General features: G+C 35.5%; 4 protein-coding genes across 4 annotated transcripts; 2 read left to right on the top strand and 2 right to left on the bottom strand.

The window, feature by feature from the left end:
- Window positions 1–1899: 1899 nt before the first annotated feature.
- LOC136419629 (uncharacterized) lies at window positions 1900–3481 on the top strand. Its single transcript, XM_066406114.1, has 3 exons — window positions 1900–2047; window positions 2188–2412; window positions 2463–3481. The coding sequence occupies exons 1-3, from the start codon at window positions 1900–1902 to the stop codon at window positions 3479–3481; spliced, it is 1392 nt and encodes a 463-aa protein (XP_066262211.1).
- A 7-nt stretch (window positions 3482–3488) lies between these two features.
- On the bottom strand, window positions 3489–4423 carry Nelf-E (negative elongation factor E). The gene has a single exon (XM_066406552.1). The coding sequence runs from the start codon at window positions 4350–4352 to the stop codon at window positions 3537–3539; it is 816 nt and encodes a 271-aa protein (XP_066262649.1). The 5' UTR covers window positions 4353–4423; the 3' UTR covers window positions 3489–3536.
- Window positions 4424–4780: 357 nt separating this feature from the next.
- On the top strand, window positions 4781–12000 carry LOC136419628 (uncharacterized). Its single transcript, XM_066406113.1, has 5 exons — window positions 4781–4871; window positions 4936–8460; window positions 9938–10035; window positions 10173–10268; window positions 10379–12000. The coding sequence occupies exons 2-5, from the start codon at window positions 4958–4960 to the stop codon at window positions 11959–11961; spliced, it is 5280 nt and encodes a 1759-aa protein (XP_066262210.1). The 5' UTR covers window positions 4781–4871; window positions 4936–4957; the 3' UTR covers window positions 11962–12000.
- An 804-nt stretch (window positions 12001–12804) lies between these two features.
- On the bottom strand, window positions 12805–15033 carry TrpRS-m (Tryptophanyl-tRNA synthetase, mitochondrial). Its single transcript, XM_066406253.1, has 7 exons — window positions 14874–15033; window positions 14030–14200; window positions 13817–13971; window positions 13659–13766; window positions 13477–13598; window positions 13268–13419; window positions 12805–13212 (listed from the first exon to the last, which is right to left on the bottom strand). Exons 1-7 carry the CDS (start codon window positions 14934–14936, stop codon window positions 12871–12873), a joined length of 1113 nt encoding a protein of 370 aa, XP_066262350.1. The 5' UTR covers window positions 14937–15033; the 3' UTR covers window positions 12805–12870.
- Between the last annotated feature and the right edge of the window lie 96 nt (window positions 15034–15129).

Below are 15129 nucleotides of genomic sequence, written 5' to 3'. Positions count from 1 at the left end.
GATTTTAAAAATACAACACTTTAATAACTTCCCAGTGATGCAAGAGGAAGGAAATAAGGCGCAAAAGGCCCCTTTTGGTGCAAGTGCCGAGAGCATTCTAGTCGATTTAATCTCATTTTTATTTGGAGGAGAAAAACCAGGGAAGAATGAGCAAAGGTTGGTATCCGTCCACTTTGCTCTGATTAACCAATCAGAACACTTATTAGGTAGATTCCCACGAATTTGGGGTTTTAGTTTAACGACAAGGGAAAAATAGGCCTTAAAAGGTTTTTGCAGTTAACATATTCGACTCTGCGAAGGGCCAAATTACTGATGACTTGTGAGTTGTGGAAGAGTCATGGTGAATACCTGTGAATACTTCTATAGTCTGATTTATGGAACAAATCAACGCGTCATAATTCGTGGAGGAGCAAGGTATCGAGGATTATCGAAAATTTACCATTGTGGCTAATAGGACTATCGAAAAATAGTCTGGTCGATTCGTGCAGCTCATGAGAAAATGTGAGTCGACGTTGCCAACTTGTATTTTGCAATTTCGAGTTGCGCTTTGGTTGTATTTTGGTTAGTGACGTAGTTAAGTTTTTTTAGCGGTTTTTAATAATTTTTTATTAATAAACTAATGGAAAGTGAAATGTGATTGAATTATACTATTAGCACTGGGTGATTGTATCTACAGGGTGTAACATAAGTAGGGTTTTTTTCCGCAATTTCCTGCAAAGAATCACGCATTACAATATCAAAGGAGTCATTTTTCAAAAAAGCAATAATTCATTTTTGTTGGGCTAACGTGGCCTCTTTTTCTTAATTCTTTAATTGTCTATGAAAATGTGTTAACTTTCCAGTAATTTAAAATTTATTTCATCAATTTCTATCAAATAGTTTTTTGGATAATTGAGTTTTAGTAAAGCCCAACAAGGTCGAAAATATCGTAAAACTCAAAATAAATCAAAAAACACTTCAGAATCAGCACTATGTTGTATTGCAAAACTTATGGTTATCTTGGATAAAAAAGCATTTTTATTAAAGAAAAACTGCCATGTTCCATTTAAAAAAGTTAAGTAAAGGTCAGTTTGCGATTTAACCGGAAGTCGTATCAGATTAAAAATATTTTCTACGTCAGGTTTTTTCCACAAAACAAAAATACGAACTTCAAAAATGAATTAAAATTGTAATTTTCCATATACAGATCGCGTCAACTCCCAAAGGCGAACCCTGTATAAGGCATACTTTTTTTAAATTCGTCCCATTTCACTTTTAATTAATTTCAGGGCGACTCTTATCTTTATTTTTGCCTAACTGCGCGTAATAAACAGACATGGCTTTATGAACCTACAGTCGTTGACGTACGCCATGAATGAAAGTGGCAAGGGGGTAATTGCAGGTTTTAATGGGCAATTTTTTTTTTTTTAATAAATGTTTAAAGTGGAGTTAGGACATGACTCAGGATCGAATTAAGACTCTTTCCCCCGAGCGATCAAAACCATTTTGCTCCTTCCTAGTTTCTTCAATCATTTTTCTTTTTCGAAAATAAAACCGTATTGAAAAAAATCCCACACGCCTCCATAATTATATTTTTACAAAAAAGATAAAATAACGATTTTTTCCTATTTTTTGCACATTTTCTGTTTCCGTTTTGCCTTCTTTAACTTACTGCCCGTTTCGATCGTATAATGAAGCCGTTCCTGATGTGATTAAATTTTGTTAGATGCATACACTTGTACATTTTATTTGAATTAAACCATATTAGTTTGATACTAAATTTCCAGGGTAATTGTAACGTTGTAACCAGCAGCCGCCATATTGATTTTTTAGATTTTGACAGTTGATTTAGATGTCAAATAACTAATGGAAAAGTGAACTTAATATTCAAACTAGACGCCCATTCAAATAACGAATATTATGGCGTATTTCGAATCGCCTGAATTCGGCAAGTACTTGGAGCCCAAAAACGTATTTGATTACTTAAATGACTCTATGGCACAATTCATCAATAATAATAATATATGGGCTAGAAACTCAACTACTCCCGCCGTGAGAATCATATGTGGTAAGTTTTAATCAAATGCGCAGTTCAATATGTGAATCAGAACTCTGTGCAAACTCATGCGCATATTATTTTATTCCATTTTAACTTAATGTAACTATTTTTAACTAATTTTAACTAATTTTTTTTCGGTTTTCCTGCAGCGATCATGCTCAGAATAGGCTTCATCCTAATCCAAGCAGGCAGCATCCCTGTAGAAAATGCCTACATGATCTTATTCCGCAATATATTTGAAATAGTCACATCCGTAGCTGCCTACGGATTTCTTGGCTATTACTTTTCGTTTGGCAAAAAAACCATTTATGGATTCATGAACTATGAAGGATACATTGGAGGCCAGAATGCAGATCTCAGTTTTGCAGCTTTAGGTAAAAAGTTTTTTTGCAATTTGCAAGTTTTCCCAAATTCTTTTTTACAGGTTTTTCCTCGTGTCTCCTTGGAACTGCAATCTCCTCAAGCATGCTTGTAGCCCGTCTGCACCAACTTCCAATGCTTATTATAGCTTTTCTGACAAGTGGTGTTTTTCTGCCAATATTAATGTGCTGGTGCTGGAGTAAACATGGATGGATGACTGCGATGAAACTAATCAATCAAAGAGTCTCAGTCAAAGACTATGGAGCAAATTTAGTAGTCCATGTTCCATCAGCAACCATCGGCCTTGTGGGGGCACTTTGCTTAAGAACGAGGATTTTGAAGCTTAAAGATGTTGATCGCAAATCACTCAGGAATGAATATAGTAGCAGGATGGTGACCGGATATTTATTCATAATAATCGGACATTTTGGGTTCTACCTTCCCTATGCAGCTTACGAACCTCAACACGCTTTAATGGATTACGTAAATCATATTTCCATTAACAGTATAATGGCAACAGGAGCTGGGATTCTGGTGGTTATCCTTGTAATGGTGTTGTTAACTAGGGATATTTATCGCTATTGGATCGTTGTCAGGAGTCTTCAAGGAGGCCTTGCAGGACTTGTGACTGTTGCAGCTGGAATTGATGTTTACTCCCATCTAGAGAGTTTTGGAATAGCTTCAGGAGGTGGAATGATTTTCTTCTTCACTTCAAATCTCATTCACTATTCACCTTTAGAAAACTGCTGTAACATAGTCACCATCTATTTAGTGTGTGCAAGTATAGGAATTTTGCTTCCACCCCTTTTTGACTCTAGAGAAAACTTGGGACTCACAATTCCCTTCAGCCTTCAATTCATCGACTTATTATGGCAGTTTCTATGTCTTATAACAATTTTTTTACTAACAGTAATTATTTTTGTATCACTATTCTCATTGTTGTATGCAACTGGCATATTAAAGAACTTTAAAAAGGAGAACCATCAGAGGGCACAGATATTGCACAGAAAATTGCCCTGGAAGGAGGAGATATCTCCAGAGAATAATTGGAGTGGAATGAGCAATGCTTTTATTGCTGCATAAGATCACTAGTGTAGGCAATGATAATAGACATATATATATTAAACACATACTAATATTAAGTGTCAAACATATCGTCATAAGAAACCAAATCCCTCTTATCCTTATGGCTCCCCTTTTGTGAATTAGTTGAAGCTAGAGTGGTCCATGCCACTGAGGATGTAGATTCATTTATGGGCTCAATCTGGGGCTGCCTTCTGGCTAAAGACACCTGCAGCTGAATTCCCGATACCATACTCCCATCCATCTCTGCTATAGCACGATCTGCAGCATCTGTTTTATCAAATGTAACAAATCCCCGGTTTTTTTCAATCTCCATAGAAATATTGATAATATTGCCCATTGTGGAAAAGTGCTTTTTAAGAAACTCTTCTGTAATTTTGTAGCCAGATACATAGATTGTGTTTCCAGTCCGAGGCTTCTCAGGCTTGTCTTTGGGTTTTTCAATTATGTTACGATCATCTCTCTCCCGTACATTCTCAAAGTTATCATAGAGGTTCTTAATGCGAGGGGGCTTGTTTTCAGGGTTATCAGGTCCATCTTCCATTTGTATTGCAGAAAATGGCTGATAACCACTCACAGTCTTTTCAGAAATCAATTTCCTTTCCAGTCCTCGAGGACGTTTAAAGCCATGCTCTGGCTGTTTTTGCTGCTTAGCTATTGCAGATATAACTCCTGATTTTATCAGTTTCTTAGCTACTTCCCTGGCATCTCGAGCCTCTGTAGGTCGTTTCGGAACAGCGGGTTTCTCAGGCTCCGGTTTCGGTGTTTTTAACGCAGTCAGGGCTTTCTTTTTTTTCTTCAATTTAGCGTATTTAGCCTGGAGCATGAGCTCTTCTTCTGTGAAATTTGCTGGGAAATGGAGGTACACCATATTAAAGAAAGTTAAGTAAACAGGAACGCCTTCAGATAAACAGCAGATAGAATTTCATTGAAATCCCTTAAGTTTAATTATTCTTTAGCAATAATTATTAATACTACGAACGAACAAACAAACATCAAAATAAATTACTAAGACGTTTACATGACAATGACAAGTGTTAATCAATAATATTTCGGTAAAATGGAAGTAGCACTTTCAAATCTTTCAACCTCTCAACTTTGTTCCCATTTAATGAGTTTTGTAACTGTCATCGTTTTGAGTATAACAATAATGGCAGATCTAAATTTAAAAAAACCTGTGGAATCGTGTCACATATCCTAAAATACGGCGGTGCAAGAGAACACGTTCCAGAACCGAATCTCCTCGGCGTAATGGGAAAACAAGAGAAACGCCAAATTCAAAATCCCATATTCCCGAACCTAACTAAAATAACAACAAACATTGAATTTATTATTAAAATTAGCAAAAAACTCTATTAACGCCCCCCCAATTCTGCCCAAAAATCAGCCGGTAAGTAACCCTGTATCTAGACTACTATTTCTCCAAAACGTCATGTTTTACTTTGCTTCAACAGTGTTCCTTGAGAAGCCACCAAAATGAAGAGCATAGCTACGTCCCATTATAGTGGCCCCACCGCCTTACCACAGACATTACCTGGCTTAAATGATATAGAATACCTCAATATTCAAGACTCAGAAGAAGAAACCACAGATGAATCGTCAACAAATATTCTAAACACCCTTCAATTGATCCAGTTGGAAAACCCTAATATTGAGACTGTATTTATTGAGTCTGATGAGGAATTTGAGCAAGATCAAGTGAATCAAGTAGCAGTTGAGACGCAGAATTCTTCAGATAATATTGCAATAAATTTAGATAGATATGAAGAAGATATGGGCCCTTTACCTGAAAGTACAAAAGCTGCTAATATGCAGTTTATCAGCACAATTAAAATTTCTCCTAACTTTGAAAGCAAGTCTTCTGTAGATTTGAATCTAAATCTCAAAAATTCAATCTCACAAGTTGATAAAAAAAGTTTTCCTGGATCCTTAACAGAAGAAGCAAAAAATGAATTAAACTTGAAACTTCTCTTGGTGACTGCTGTGTCCCTTGCAAAACAATCAGACAGGTATATTTTAGCTGCCAAGGAAGCTACAGAAAAAGACTTGGCACCAATGAATGGAAAACCCATGAAATTGCTTGAAATTGCTGATCGCGACTTGGGAAGAGTGTTCTTGGCTATTCCAGAAGATGTGCGGTCCCTTTTAGCTAAATCAGGTAAACCTGTTAGTCTCAATTTTGAAAAACAGGGCCAACATATGAAGAGTGTTGAAGATGTTAACTTTGACAGATCTGATTTATCCAATGAAACAATAGAATTGGACTCTAATGAGAATGTTTCTAGTAAGGTTAAATCGGCAGAAAGCCCTAGTTCAATATTCTCCTCAGTAGTCATAGAAGAAGGTAGAAATTTAAAGAAATCATTATCTGTTACCAATAGCACAGAAAAACTTTGCAAACTAGAAAATGCATCTTTAAACATGTTAGAATATGAGAAATTGTCTAAGGTGGCAGACAAAGTTATAAGTAACAATAATTCTCCTAAATCTTCAGTACTGGTAGTTGCCAAAAAAGCTGTAGCAAATACAAAAGTATTTTATAATTGCGATTCAAAGAAAAACTCAAGATCTGGAAGCCTTTCTTTCAAATTGGGACCTTCAGCAGTAGCCAATAGAACTGAAAAGGATTCATTTGCTGATTCAGATTTAGCTAAAAAAATATTTTCCAATTCGCAAAGCTTGATGGTAGGGAACAAGGTTTTAACCAGCATAAGTCCAGGTAAAAGAAAAGAGAAAATTCAAAGTGACAGTGGTGATTTGTTAAAAGAAAAACCTACTTCTGCTAATTTGAAATCTTTGGCAGAAACTGCAAGCAAGATAAAACTGCCTCCCATGAAGCTAGATAAGATTCAAAAGGGCTCTGCGGCATCAAAAAAGAAGAAATCATGTAAAGAAGAGGACAAAGTTATACCTCAAAAAATTACTTCTCCAGTAACTTCAAAAGCTGTTAATATTTCAGAAGATAAGTTAAAACCAAAGAAAGATACCCTTAAATCAAACGCAAATAAATCGCCGCCGTCACTTCTAAATTTGCAGGCTAAACAGATTTCTGAACAAGATCTACTCAATGCAGGACCTAAGAGATATTGCTTAGTGGAAGTTAATGATAGATCAAAAAATGCAAATTGCCTGAAAACGGCCGTTTTGGCAATTCCTGACGATATTGCAGCACATTGTGCTGCCAACAATGACCCTTTATGCATCAACGTCCCAGGATTAGGATCCGTAGTTATACCATTGCCTTTGATTAGTGGTGCAATATGCAAAAACTGCCCAAGTGAAATTAAACAGCCCCCTATATCGCCTAAACTACCACCTTTTAAAACAGTGTTAGTGCAGGAAACATCACCAGATTTAGAATGTTCACCTCTCATAGGACCGTATAAACCAATACTTAGAGAGAAATCCAAAATACTCACTAATTCAAAGCTTCAAAAAGATATATGTTTTAGACCTGCTACATTGAGCACAGCATACAATATTAAAAATTTTAGCAGTTCCTTGGTGGTTCCAAACTTGTTAAAGGATCTTTTGCATGAATCCACAGAAAGTTGTTTCAAGGAAAATGATTTAACTCAACCAAATACAAGTTTGTCAAAGTTTTCTCAAAAAGTGCAGAAAAATTCCTCTTCATTTAGACGACCCATCACTGAACGTGATCTCTGGAGAATTCACAGGAACTATCCTAAAACAAACCCCCTTCTACTAGAGCAAATCAGAGAGACGATGATTGCTCTCCACAACTATGACCAAAAATTCCATTGTTGGTCCTCCATCAATGGAGCTGATGACAAGGAAAACTTTTTAGGATTCCCTGATGGGGACACGAGAAGCAGAGTCTGTACAACAAAGATGATTTCCCAGATCATAAAACTTCAAAATTCCTTGGATCTATCTTTGAAAAAATTGCATTTCGTGCGTCTTTATAAGCTAGAAAAGTCGCGACCTAAAGATCCATTGGCAGTAATGGATATAGAAGAATGGAGCAAAAAACGTTTGGAAGATATAGACAATTCTACTTCTTCGGGGTTGGTGCACAAAACCAGTTTCACTAATTTGTTGAGTTGGATGAAACATCATAATAATACACCCTCTGAAGACAATCTGTTGATTACCAGCAAAGTCGAATTGTTGGAGCACAGCTATGCAGGGCCAGAGAATATACTAGAAAGGAGTAATAGGAAACGTTTGAGTGAACCTGTTAAGTATGAAGGAAAAAAATTGAAAGTTTCAACAGGGTATGGGATAATGGGCAATATACAAAATTGGAAATATGAAGACTGTATTCCCAGTAAAGGACGTCCCAGAAAGCATCCCATTAAAGTACCGAAACCTGTAGGACGTCCCAGAAAGGACGCATCCGCCAAAAAAGAGTTAATGAAAAAGCGAATGAAAAGGACAGGAATATCTATACCCGCTGAATTCGCCTCAATCGTAAAACCTTGCTGTGTGATGTTAAATAGGATAGAAGAACTAGAAAAATTTCCAATGAACACAAAATCCAAAGCACCCTCAAGAAAAAAGCTGCAATATGAGATTCCACAAAGGAGTAATAGTACAGGAAGACGTAAAAAAATATTAAATTATGCAGCCATCCACCGAGGAATACAAGTACAACCACAGGAAGAGCTTAGTAGAATACACCTTTCTTGTGATCAAGGAGAAGAACCATGGAGAAAACGTCACGTGCCAACGGTCAAACCTGAGGGATTTAGCATTTTACATAGTTTGGAGGATTTCCACAATTCAATCAACCCAGAGAGGCCCATTTTGGTAATCAACGAGAAACAGTGGGCCAAGAATAATTTGATAGAGTTGAGTGGAAACAATAATATAGTGTATCCAGTAACAAGATTAGAAGACGTTCCTGTATCGTTGGCACAGTTCGTTGCTACGTGCAATATAAACTTTGTTAAGCCTGATATATTGTGCAGATATTTATCAGGTAGCAGTTCAAATATTCCTGACATTTATGTATAGTGTACCTCCTATATTATATATATACAGGGTGTTAATTAAGTACATATACTTATTTCAAGGGATGAACATTTAAGAGATTTTATGACAAAAAGCTCCTATGAATCCGCAACATCTTCGTTTAAGAACTAGAGGGGTGTTAAAATTCCAATTTTAATTTGGTCTTTTTTTGAATATTTTCGGGTAGAGATGTAATAATCAAGCAAAATTTGGTATATGGGGTTTTTTATTATGCAAAATCCAAATATTGTCTTCATTTTTTAATTACTGATAGAGAGCGCCATATACAGGATTCCATTGTATTTTAATTGACCCTAACTTTTGCGTTATACTATATGCCACTTTTGTATTCATAGGATTATTGTACATTTATTTCCATTGAAAAGAGGCACTCTTGGAAAATGTTTTGTAGGAATAACCGTTTTAGAGATATATAAAATAGCCATATGCATGGATAGAAGTTGGAAGTGACAATTTTCAATAACTATTATAATATTAAATTAATATTGGTAATTTAAATAATTGTTATTAAATCAATTTAACTCAAATCACGTTAATTTCAAATTTGTTTATCTCCAAAACGAATATTTTTATAGACTTTTCCAAGAGTGCCTTTTTTCAATAGAAGTAAATGTACAATAAGTCTATTAATACAAAAGTGGCATACAGTGTAGCGCAAAAAAGTTAGGGTCGATTAAAATGTGATGGAACCCTGTATGTGGCTCTCTATCAGTACACTGCATTCATAGAATTTTTTGTAATAAAATTAGCTAAAGATTCATTCCTTAAAATAAGTATTTGTACTTAATTAACACCCCCTATATATATATATATATATATATATAGGGGTTCATACGCTTTGTTTTCATGTAAAAAATGTTTAAATTGTTTTAAGAAAAGGATTATTAAAACGTTGGTGTTACAAATGGTGGAACAATAAATCAATCACAACGGGCACAAAATCGTGCGTTAATGGAAAATCACATTGCATTAGTATAGGTCATTAATGGATGGTTTTGCATATATTAATGGTGAATTCGGGCGTCCAAAAGTGCGCACTGATACGGCAATATGACCCCGATTAGCGCCCGCATCTGCCCGATGTGTTACCACATTGGACATATAATAAAAGACAATAAAACGCAGGCAGGCAAAAGAGTCGACCATATTATCGCACTGATGTATTGAATGTGCCCGATTGCGTCATAAATGAACTTATTAACCCTTGGTTAACCGGAAGATATAAATTTCCATTTTCCCCGCTGTTTTAAGGAAATTTATAATAATTACAATTTTCCGGCATCATTCAGAATGTTACATTTTTTTTTAGTTACGAGTACGTTTTCTTAGTTTCTTAATTTCTCGGTTACACTTTCAGTGAAAAATTTTAGAATTTTTTAGCTTTTCATTAACTTTTTACGCAAATAAAAATGTTATCTAATGGAGCTCGAACTCGGCTCCCTTTATGAGTGGGCGTAGCCTAAACCACTACACGACCTTGTGGGTGAATGTTATGATATTACAGGTAAATGGGAACAAAACGTCAAACGCCAATAACTACACGAAACGGGAAGTACGTTCATAGAGGGCACCATCGTTGTTGAGTTGGGAGCGCACCTTTTTTGTTTCACTTTTCGGCAACATTTGTAACAAGTTGAAGTGAGACGGGTTGATGCACGGAGCTGTGAAAACGTAATTCCGAATTGAGTTAAAGATACCGCAGAAAACCAAGAACAAACAACGAAAGAGACGCCAAATAATATATACGTCATAATCATTCCAATTTTTAGAATATTTTGTGAAATTAATGGTAATTTTCTATTATTTTATTAAAGACATTAGCCTAAACGAACACCACCAGTACTTCTGTTAAATAATGACGTTAATGTCCCCACAACTGATAAATTCTCTATTATTTAGTTGAAACCGAGACAAAAAAGGAAGCTATGGCTAGCATTAAGGATACTCAAGCATTAGAGAGGATTTTATGCTCCAGCCCAAGCATTGATGACCCAGATGAGACCCTGCCAAGCACTGAAAAGCCAGAAGAACCCTCAATATCTGTTGTGGATACCTTGAAAGCTTTCCAATTGGAAAATCCTCAAATCGAAACAGTTTTCATCGCTTCAGATGAAGAAGAGCCTGATTTTGTTAAAAGACACTTTGCAGACTCTCCGGATAATGAAGCATCTTCCAATTTGGAGCATGATTATGAAGTGAAGCATGATGTGAGTCAAGACCCACACACACAATTACCCAACACAAATGCAACATTTCTTGCCAAACCCATTACTGAAAGAGACTTGTTAAGAATTAGACCGCCTCCGATAAGCAGGAACATTTTAAAATCGTCGAGTTTAATTGATATTACTGACAAGAATAATCCTGAAGCAAAAAAGTTTTTGGTGATACCCAGTGATGTGCTCCCACTTTTTGCCCAATCGAAGGGAGCTGTTTCAATTAGTATACCAGGGGTTGGGCCTGTAGTTCTACCCAAGCCTGTGGAATTTTGCAAAGCAATGGGGTATCAAGTTCCTTCAGCCTTAAAGCCCAAATTGCCCCCCCCATATGACCCACTGTCTGACTATAAATTCAGGTGCTGGCGATATCAGAAGAATCGCAAAAGGGATTTAGATGGGTTTACCATGAGTGACAGGCTTGGATTTTATCAGGCTGAGGTATACAGAACTAAATACTGTGTGGACACCATGAATTCTGTTGTAAAGAATCTTCAATTGTCTTTGGATAAATCAAAACATGAATTGAGGAAATTGGTTGGGTATAATTGTGAAGTAAAAGAGTTACCAACAGTAGGGAAAAGAAGAGGGAGGAAAAAAATGAAATCCCAGAAAATTAAGGCAAAAACTATGACTATAGCTCAAAGGAAGAATTTGACAAATTTGCTGAGTTGGAAGAAACATTTTAATGAATCATCTGAAGATGAGAAACCTTTAAAAATAGAAGGTACTAATACCTCAGTAAAACAACAGAAAAGATCTTCATCTTCTGACCTTGAAGAAGAGACACCTGTAAACGTAGTTAAAAAAAATAAAGTGGGGCGCCCAAGAAAAATACAAAAGGCTACTCCTGAAACCTCTCTAAAAAGCGACATCCCTGCTCAAACTGTAAAACGAGGCAGAGGCAGACCAAGAATTATTCGACTGAACGAAGAAGAGACATTGCCAAAAAAGGCAAATGAACCAAAGTGGGGCAGAAGAAAGGCCGCAAGCTTTTCACCAAGTGACACTCAAATCATTGACAGCTTAAAAGATTTTCAAGGGGCCATTGAGAGCTCCAAACCCATATTAGTGGTGAATGACCAACAACAGTGGAACAGCAGTAATATTGCACAACTAAGTGTTAAAAATAATGTAGTTTATCCTTTGAAGAGACTTGAAGAGTTGCCTTCCTCAATTGAATCATTAGCTAAAGAGTACAATGTAAAATTTGTTAAACCTAACGTATTGTGTAAATATTTGGCTGGGGAAAGAGAGGAAGACTAGTTTAAGGGTTAGTATTAAAGAGATTTACGCTATTTTCAAGTTTTTGTTATTTTTTTTTTAATGTATCTAATATTGTATAAAAAGCTTACTAAACAATATATAGGGGTTTCACCAGTGTTTTAAAATGGTAATTTATGTTCATTTATTGCTTTACAACGTCGCAATTCCTACCGGGTAATCGTTTCGATATACCCATCCTTCTCCTACTTTCGAAATTTCATACTTCAATCCACCATTTTGTTTTTCCGAGAAAATAAAGCTTTGATAATGGTATTTTCTACAAAATTTACAGAGCAATTCAAGTTTTAGCGTATACTTCAGGGTTTAAAGTATGTAGCTATTGAATATCGAATTTAACGATCTCTTTTTAAGAATAATTTATAAATAATTGAGCAGGCATATATAAGTTTTATCTTGCCATGAATCTAAAGGGCACAACAACTCAACAGTAGGGTCCGATTGAACTGAGCACAAAAAAAATCTGCTCTAATATTCCGTGAGCCAGGCAACGAATAATAATGAACTTACCCTCATAAGTTTTTGCACCATTAAAGTCTACACACCACAAATAAGTCACGTTTATTCTTTTGTATCAATTTTATCAAGAAAATGAAAATAAATCAGTGAAAAGTTTGGGAAGACGCGCGCCATACAAGAACGCATACAAATCAAATAGGCTAGGAATTTAACAACAAATTTACGCATCCGACGTGAGAAATGTGGCAACTGCGATTTTAAGACGCAACAAGAATGTTGTATTTTGCCAAATTTCGCGAATTTAAGATTTTAGAGGCTCGAAATAAATCGCTTAACTACTGCATTAAACTTTTTATTAACAGCCATTTCAGATATTTTAAACTTCTCATATAACGCCTCAAACAACCACAAAAAACCCCATTAATTCCTACATTAACTTCTCTTCACAGAGGCTTTTTCACGCCCCCGATACTTCACACTTAGACCCAACTTGTCGTGGACTTCTTTAAGGGTCTCGTTAGCGATTTCAGATGCTTTTTCAGCTCCCTCAGATAATATACTCAATAAATACCCTTGGTCGCTCAAATGACTAGAAATTGAGTTTTGTATTGGCTTAATATAGGCCGCAACTGCATCTGCTACTCTTAGCTTGTATCTTCCCGTGTCTATGTCTTCAGCCTCCTTGCAAATCTCTTCTATAGTTTTGCCAGTAACAAAGGAGTGTATATTAATTAAGTTTGAGACTCCAGGTCTGGCTTCGGGATCGAATGTTACCTAATGAAGAACGATTTAAGAATTTGTGTTGAAGTTTTGAAATGATAACATGTACTTCTGAAGTGAAATCTGTAATTGCTTTTTTGATATTTTTCACTACGGTATCTGGAGAGTCGGTTAAACAAATTCTGCTTTTCTCATCAGGGTCAGATTTTGACATTTTTTTAGATGGATCTCGCAAACTCTTTATCCTGGCATACTCACTTGCTATTAAAGATAATATTTTAGTTCCAAATAAAACTCAAATAACACCAAAATACTCACAAGTAATCAATGCATGTGGAATTGGAAATGTTTGGCCATACCTATTGTTAAACATCCTGACCAATTCTTGGCACAGCTGAATATGCTGTACTTGATCTTCACCAACAGGCACACAAGTAGCTCTTAAAGAGCCAAATTAGAACAAAGCTATCCTTTCAACACATAACTATAACATTACCTACTTGTAAGACAAAATATCTGCAGCCTGCAGGACTGGGTAGACAAACAGACCCAAGGGAATATTTTTCAAACTGGCCGATTTTTCTTTATACTGCGGCAAATGAGCTAATCTAAACGTTTAATTGCATATGGGGTGAATGCTAAGAAGTTAATTAAGCACCTGGCCATTGTTGAAATACATCCTAAACACCAGCATAATTCGGCATGTGCAGAAACTGTGGACTGTTGAAATAGTATTATCTTATTTGGGTCTAATCCGCAGCTAAGCAAAGTTGCTGTCAATTCTAAGATATTTTGCTGAAGCTTCTTTGGGTCCTAACGCAGAAAACCAGTATTTTTTTGTTAATTATTTCCTCAAATTGTAATTTCTTACATGTGGCAATGTAATAGAATGTAGATCAACAATACTAAGAATAAGATCTTCGCCTTGATCTTGCAGCTTAACCCATTGGGAAATGGCACCAAGATAATTACCTAAATGTATGGAACCTGTCGGTTGAATTCCTGAGAATATTCTTGTAGGATATGGTTCTTCACAACTGAACTAAAATTATTATTATGCAGATTTTACACATACAACTTGGAATATTTCAAATGTGTGTTATGAAGATTAATTGAAACTGATAAGATACGTCTCTGAAGGGACTTTTAATGTTATGTAAATTTCTCAGGCATAAAATAACTAAATTCTAAAGGTAAATGTGTATTAGTAAATGCATAGTTTTTGATGCAGCTCTTCCAGAGAACTGTTCAGTGTTTATTTAAGGCTTATTAGAATTGGCAAGTGTCATTGTTTTTGGAACACTTATGGGTTAAATGCTGAATGCTGATACTTTATCCTTGATGGTTTGAAGATGATGTGTCAATATGTCACCATCATCCTATTCAATATTGTATCGCTCAGTTTGATAGTTTGCAGTAAATAAAAATAAAAAAAGGTTTTTTTAATATTTAACTCACTATAAATAAGTACAAGTGTACATATTACGTAAATAGTAAAACTAGTCCCTTTTTACAGACATCTAATTCCTCAGCAATATCAATGTTTAATATAAGAATGTTAACAGTGCGGATATATTGATATGTGTTTATTTTACATTGACTAAAGGTAATAAGTCTATAAAGAATTTAAAAGGTGTCAGGAATTGGGCAATATTAGTTACTTTGCTTAAATTCTAGGATTTTATGCCTATTTAAGTGATTTAAGATTATATTACCTTCTTTGAGGAATATTGTCTTATATGAGGGAAAATGCGTGTGAAAAACTTCCTTAACATCATGACCTGAGTATCGCACTGATTATTAATAATTTAAAGAGACTTTAACAGTTTAACCTTTATGTTTAAAAACATAAACTACAGAACTTACTATTAATTAATCGAAGATAAATTTGAGGTTAGTGGTAAGACATTTATTGACTCTATCCCGCAGGCGTTGTTTTAAAATTATTCCCCCGCCGTGTTTATTCTCTCT

Source organism: Euwallacea similis, chromosome 3, assembly GCF_039881205.1.
Source record: "Euwallacea similis isolate ESF13 chromosome 3, ESF131.1, whole genome shotgun sequence".
NCBI classification, from domain to species: Eukaryota; Metazoa; Arthropoda; class Insecta; order Coleoptera; family Curculionidae; genus Euwallacea; species Euwallacea similis.
Note: the sequence above shows the minus strand (reverse complement) of the source record. Positions and strands in the feature narration are given on the sequence as shown.

What these genes read in the sequence shown, in the direction of transcription:
- LOC136419629 (XM_066406114.1), top strand. Translation starts at nt 1,900, where the DNA reads ATGGCGTATTTCGAATCGCCTGAATTCGGCAAGTACTTGGAGCCCAAA. An exon ending in CGCCGTGAGAATCATATGTG is followed by an intron (nt 2,048 to 2,187) that starts GTAAGTTTTAAT and finishes GTTTTCCTGCAG; the next exon opens with CGATCATGCTCAGAATAGGC. An exon ending in TCTCAGTTTTGCAGCTTTAG is followed by an intron (nt 2,413 to 2,462) that starts GTAAAAAGTTTT and finishes TCTTTTTTACAG; the next exon opens with GTTTTTCCTCGTGTCTCCTT.
- LOC136419628 (XM_066406113.1), top strand. Translation starts at nt 4,958, where the DNA reads ATGAAGAGCATAGCTACGTCCCATTATAGTGGCCCCACCGCCTTACCA. An exon ending in ATTCCTGACATTTATGTATA is followed by an intron (nt 8,461 to 9,937) that starts GTGTACCTCCTA and finishes GAGTGGGCGTAG; the next exon opens with CCTAAACCACTACACGACCT. An exon ending in CTACACGAAACGGGAAGTAC is followed by an intron (nt 10,036 to 10,172) that starts GTTCATAGAGGG and finishes ATTGAGTTAAAG; the next exon opens with ATACCGCAGAAAACCAAGAA.
- TrpRS-m (XM_066406253.1), bottom strand. Translation starts at nt 14,936, where the DNA reads ATGATGTTAAGGAAGTTTTTCACACGCATTTTCCCTCATATAAGACAA. An exon ending in TGTATTTCAACAATGGCCAG is followed by an intron (nt 13,767 to 13,816) that starts GTGCTTAATTAA and finishes TTAAACGTTTAG; the next exon opens with ATTAGCTCATTTGCCGCAGT. An exon ending in TTACAGATTTCACTTCAGAA is followed by an intron (nt 13,213 to 13,267) that starts GTACATGTTATC and finishes GTTCTTCATTAG; the next exon opens with GTAACATTCGATCCCGAAGC.
- Nelf-E (XM_066406552.1), bottom strand. Translation starts at nt 4,352, where the DNA reads ATGGTGTACCTCCATTTCCCAGCAAATTTCACAGAAGAAGAGCTCATG.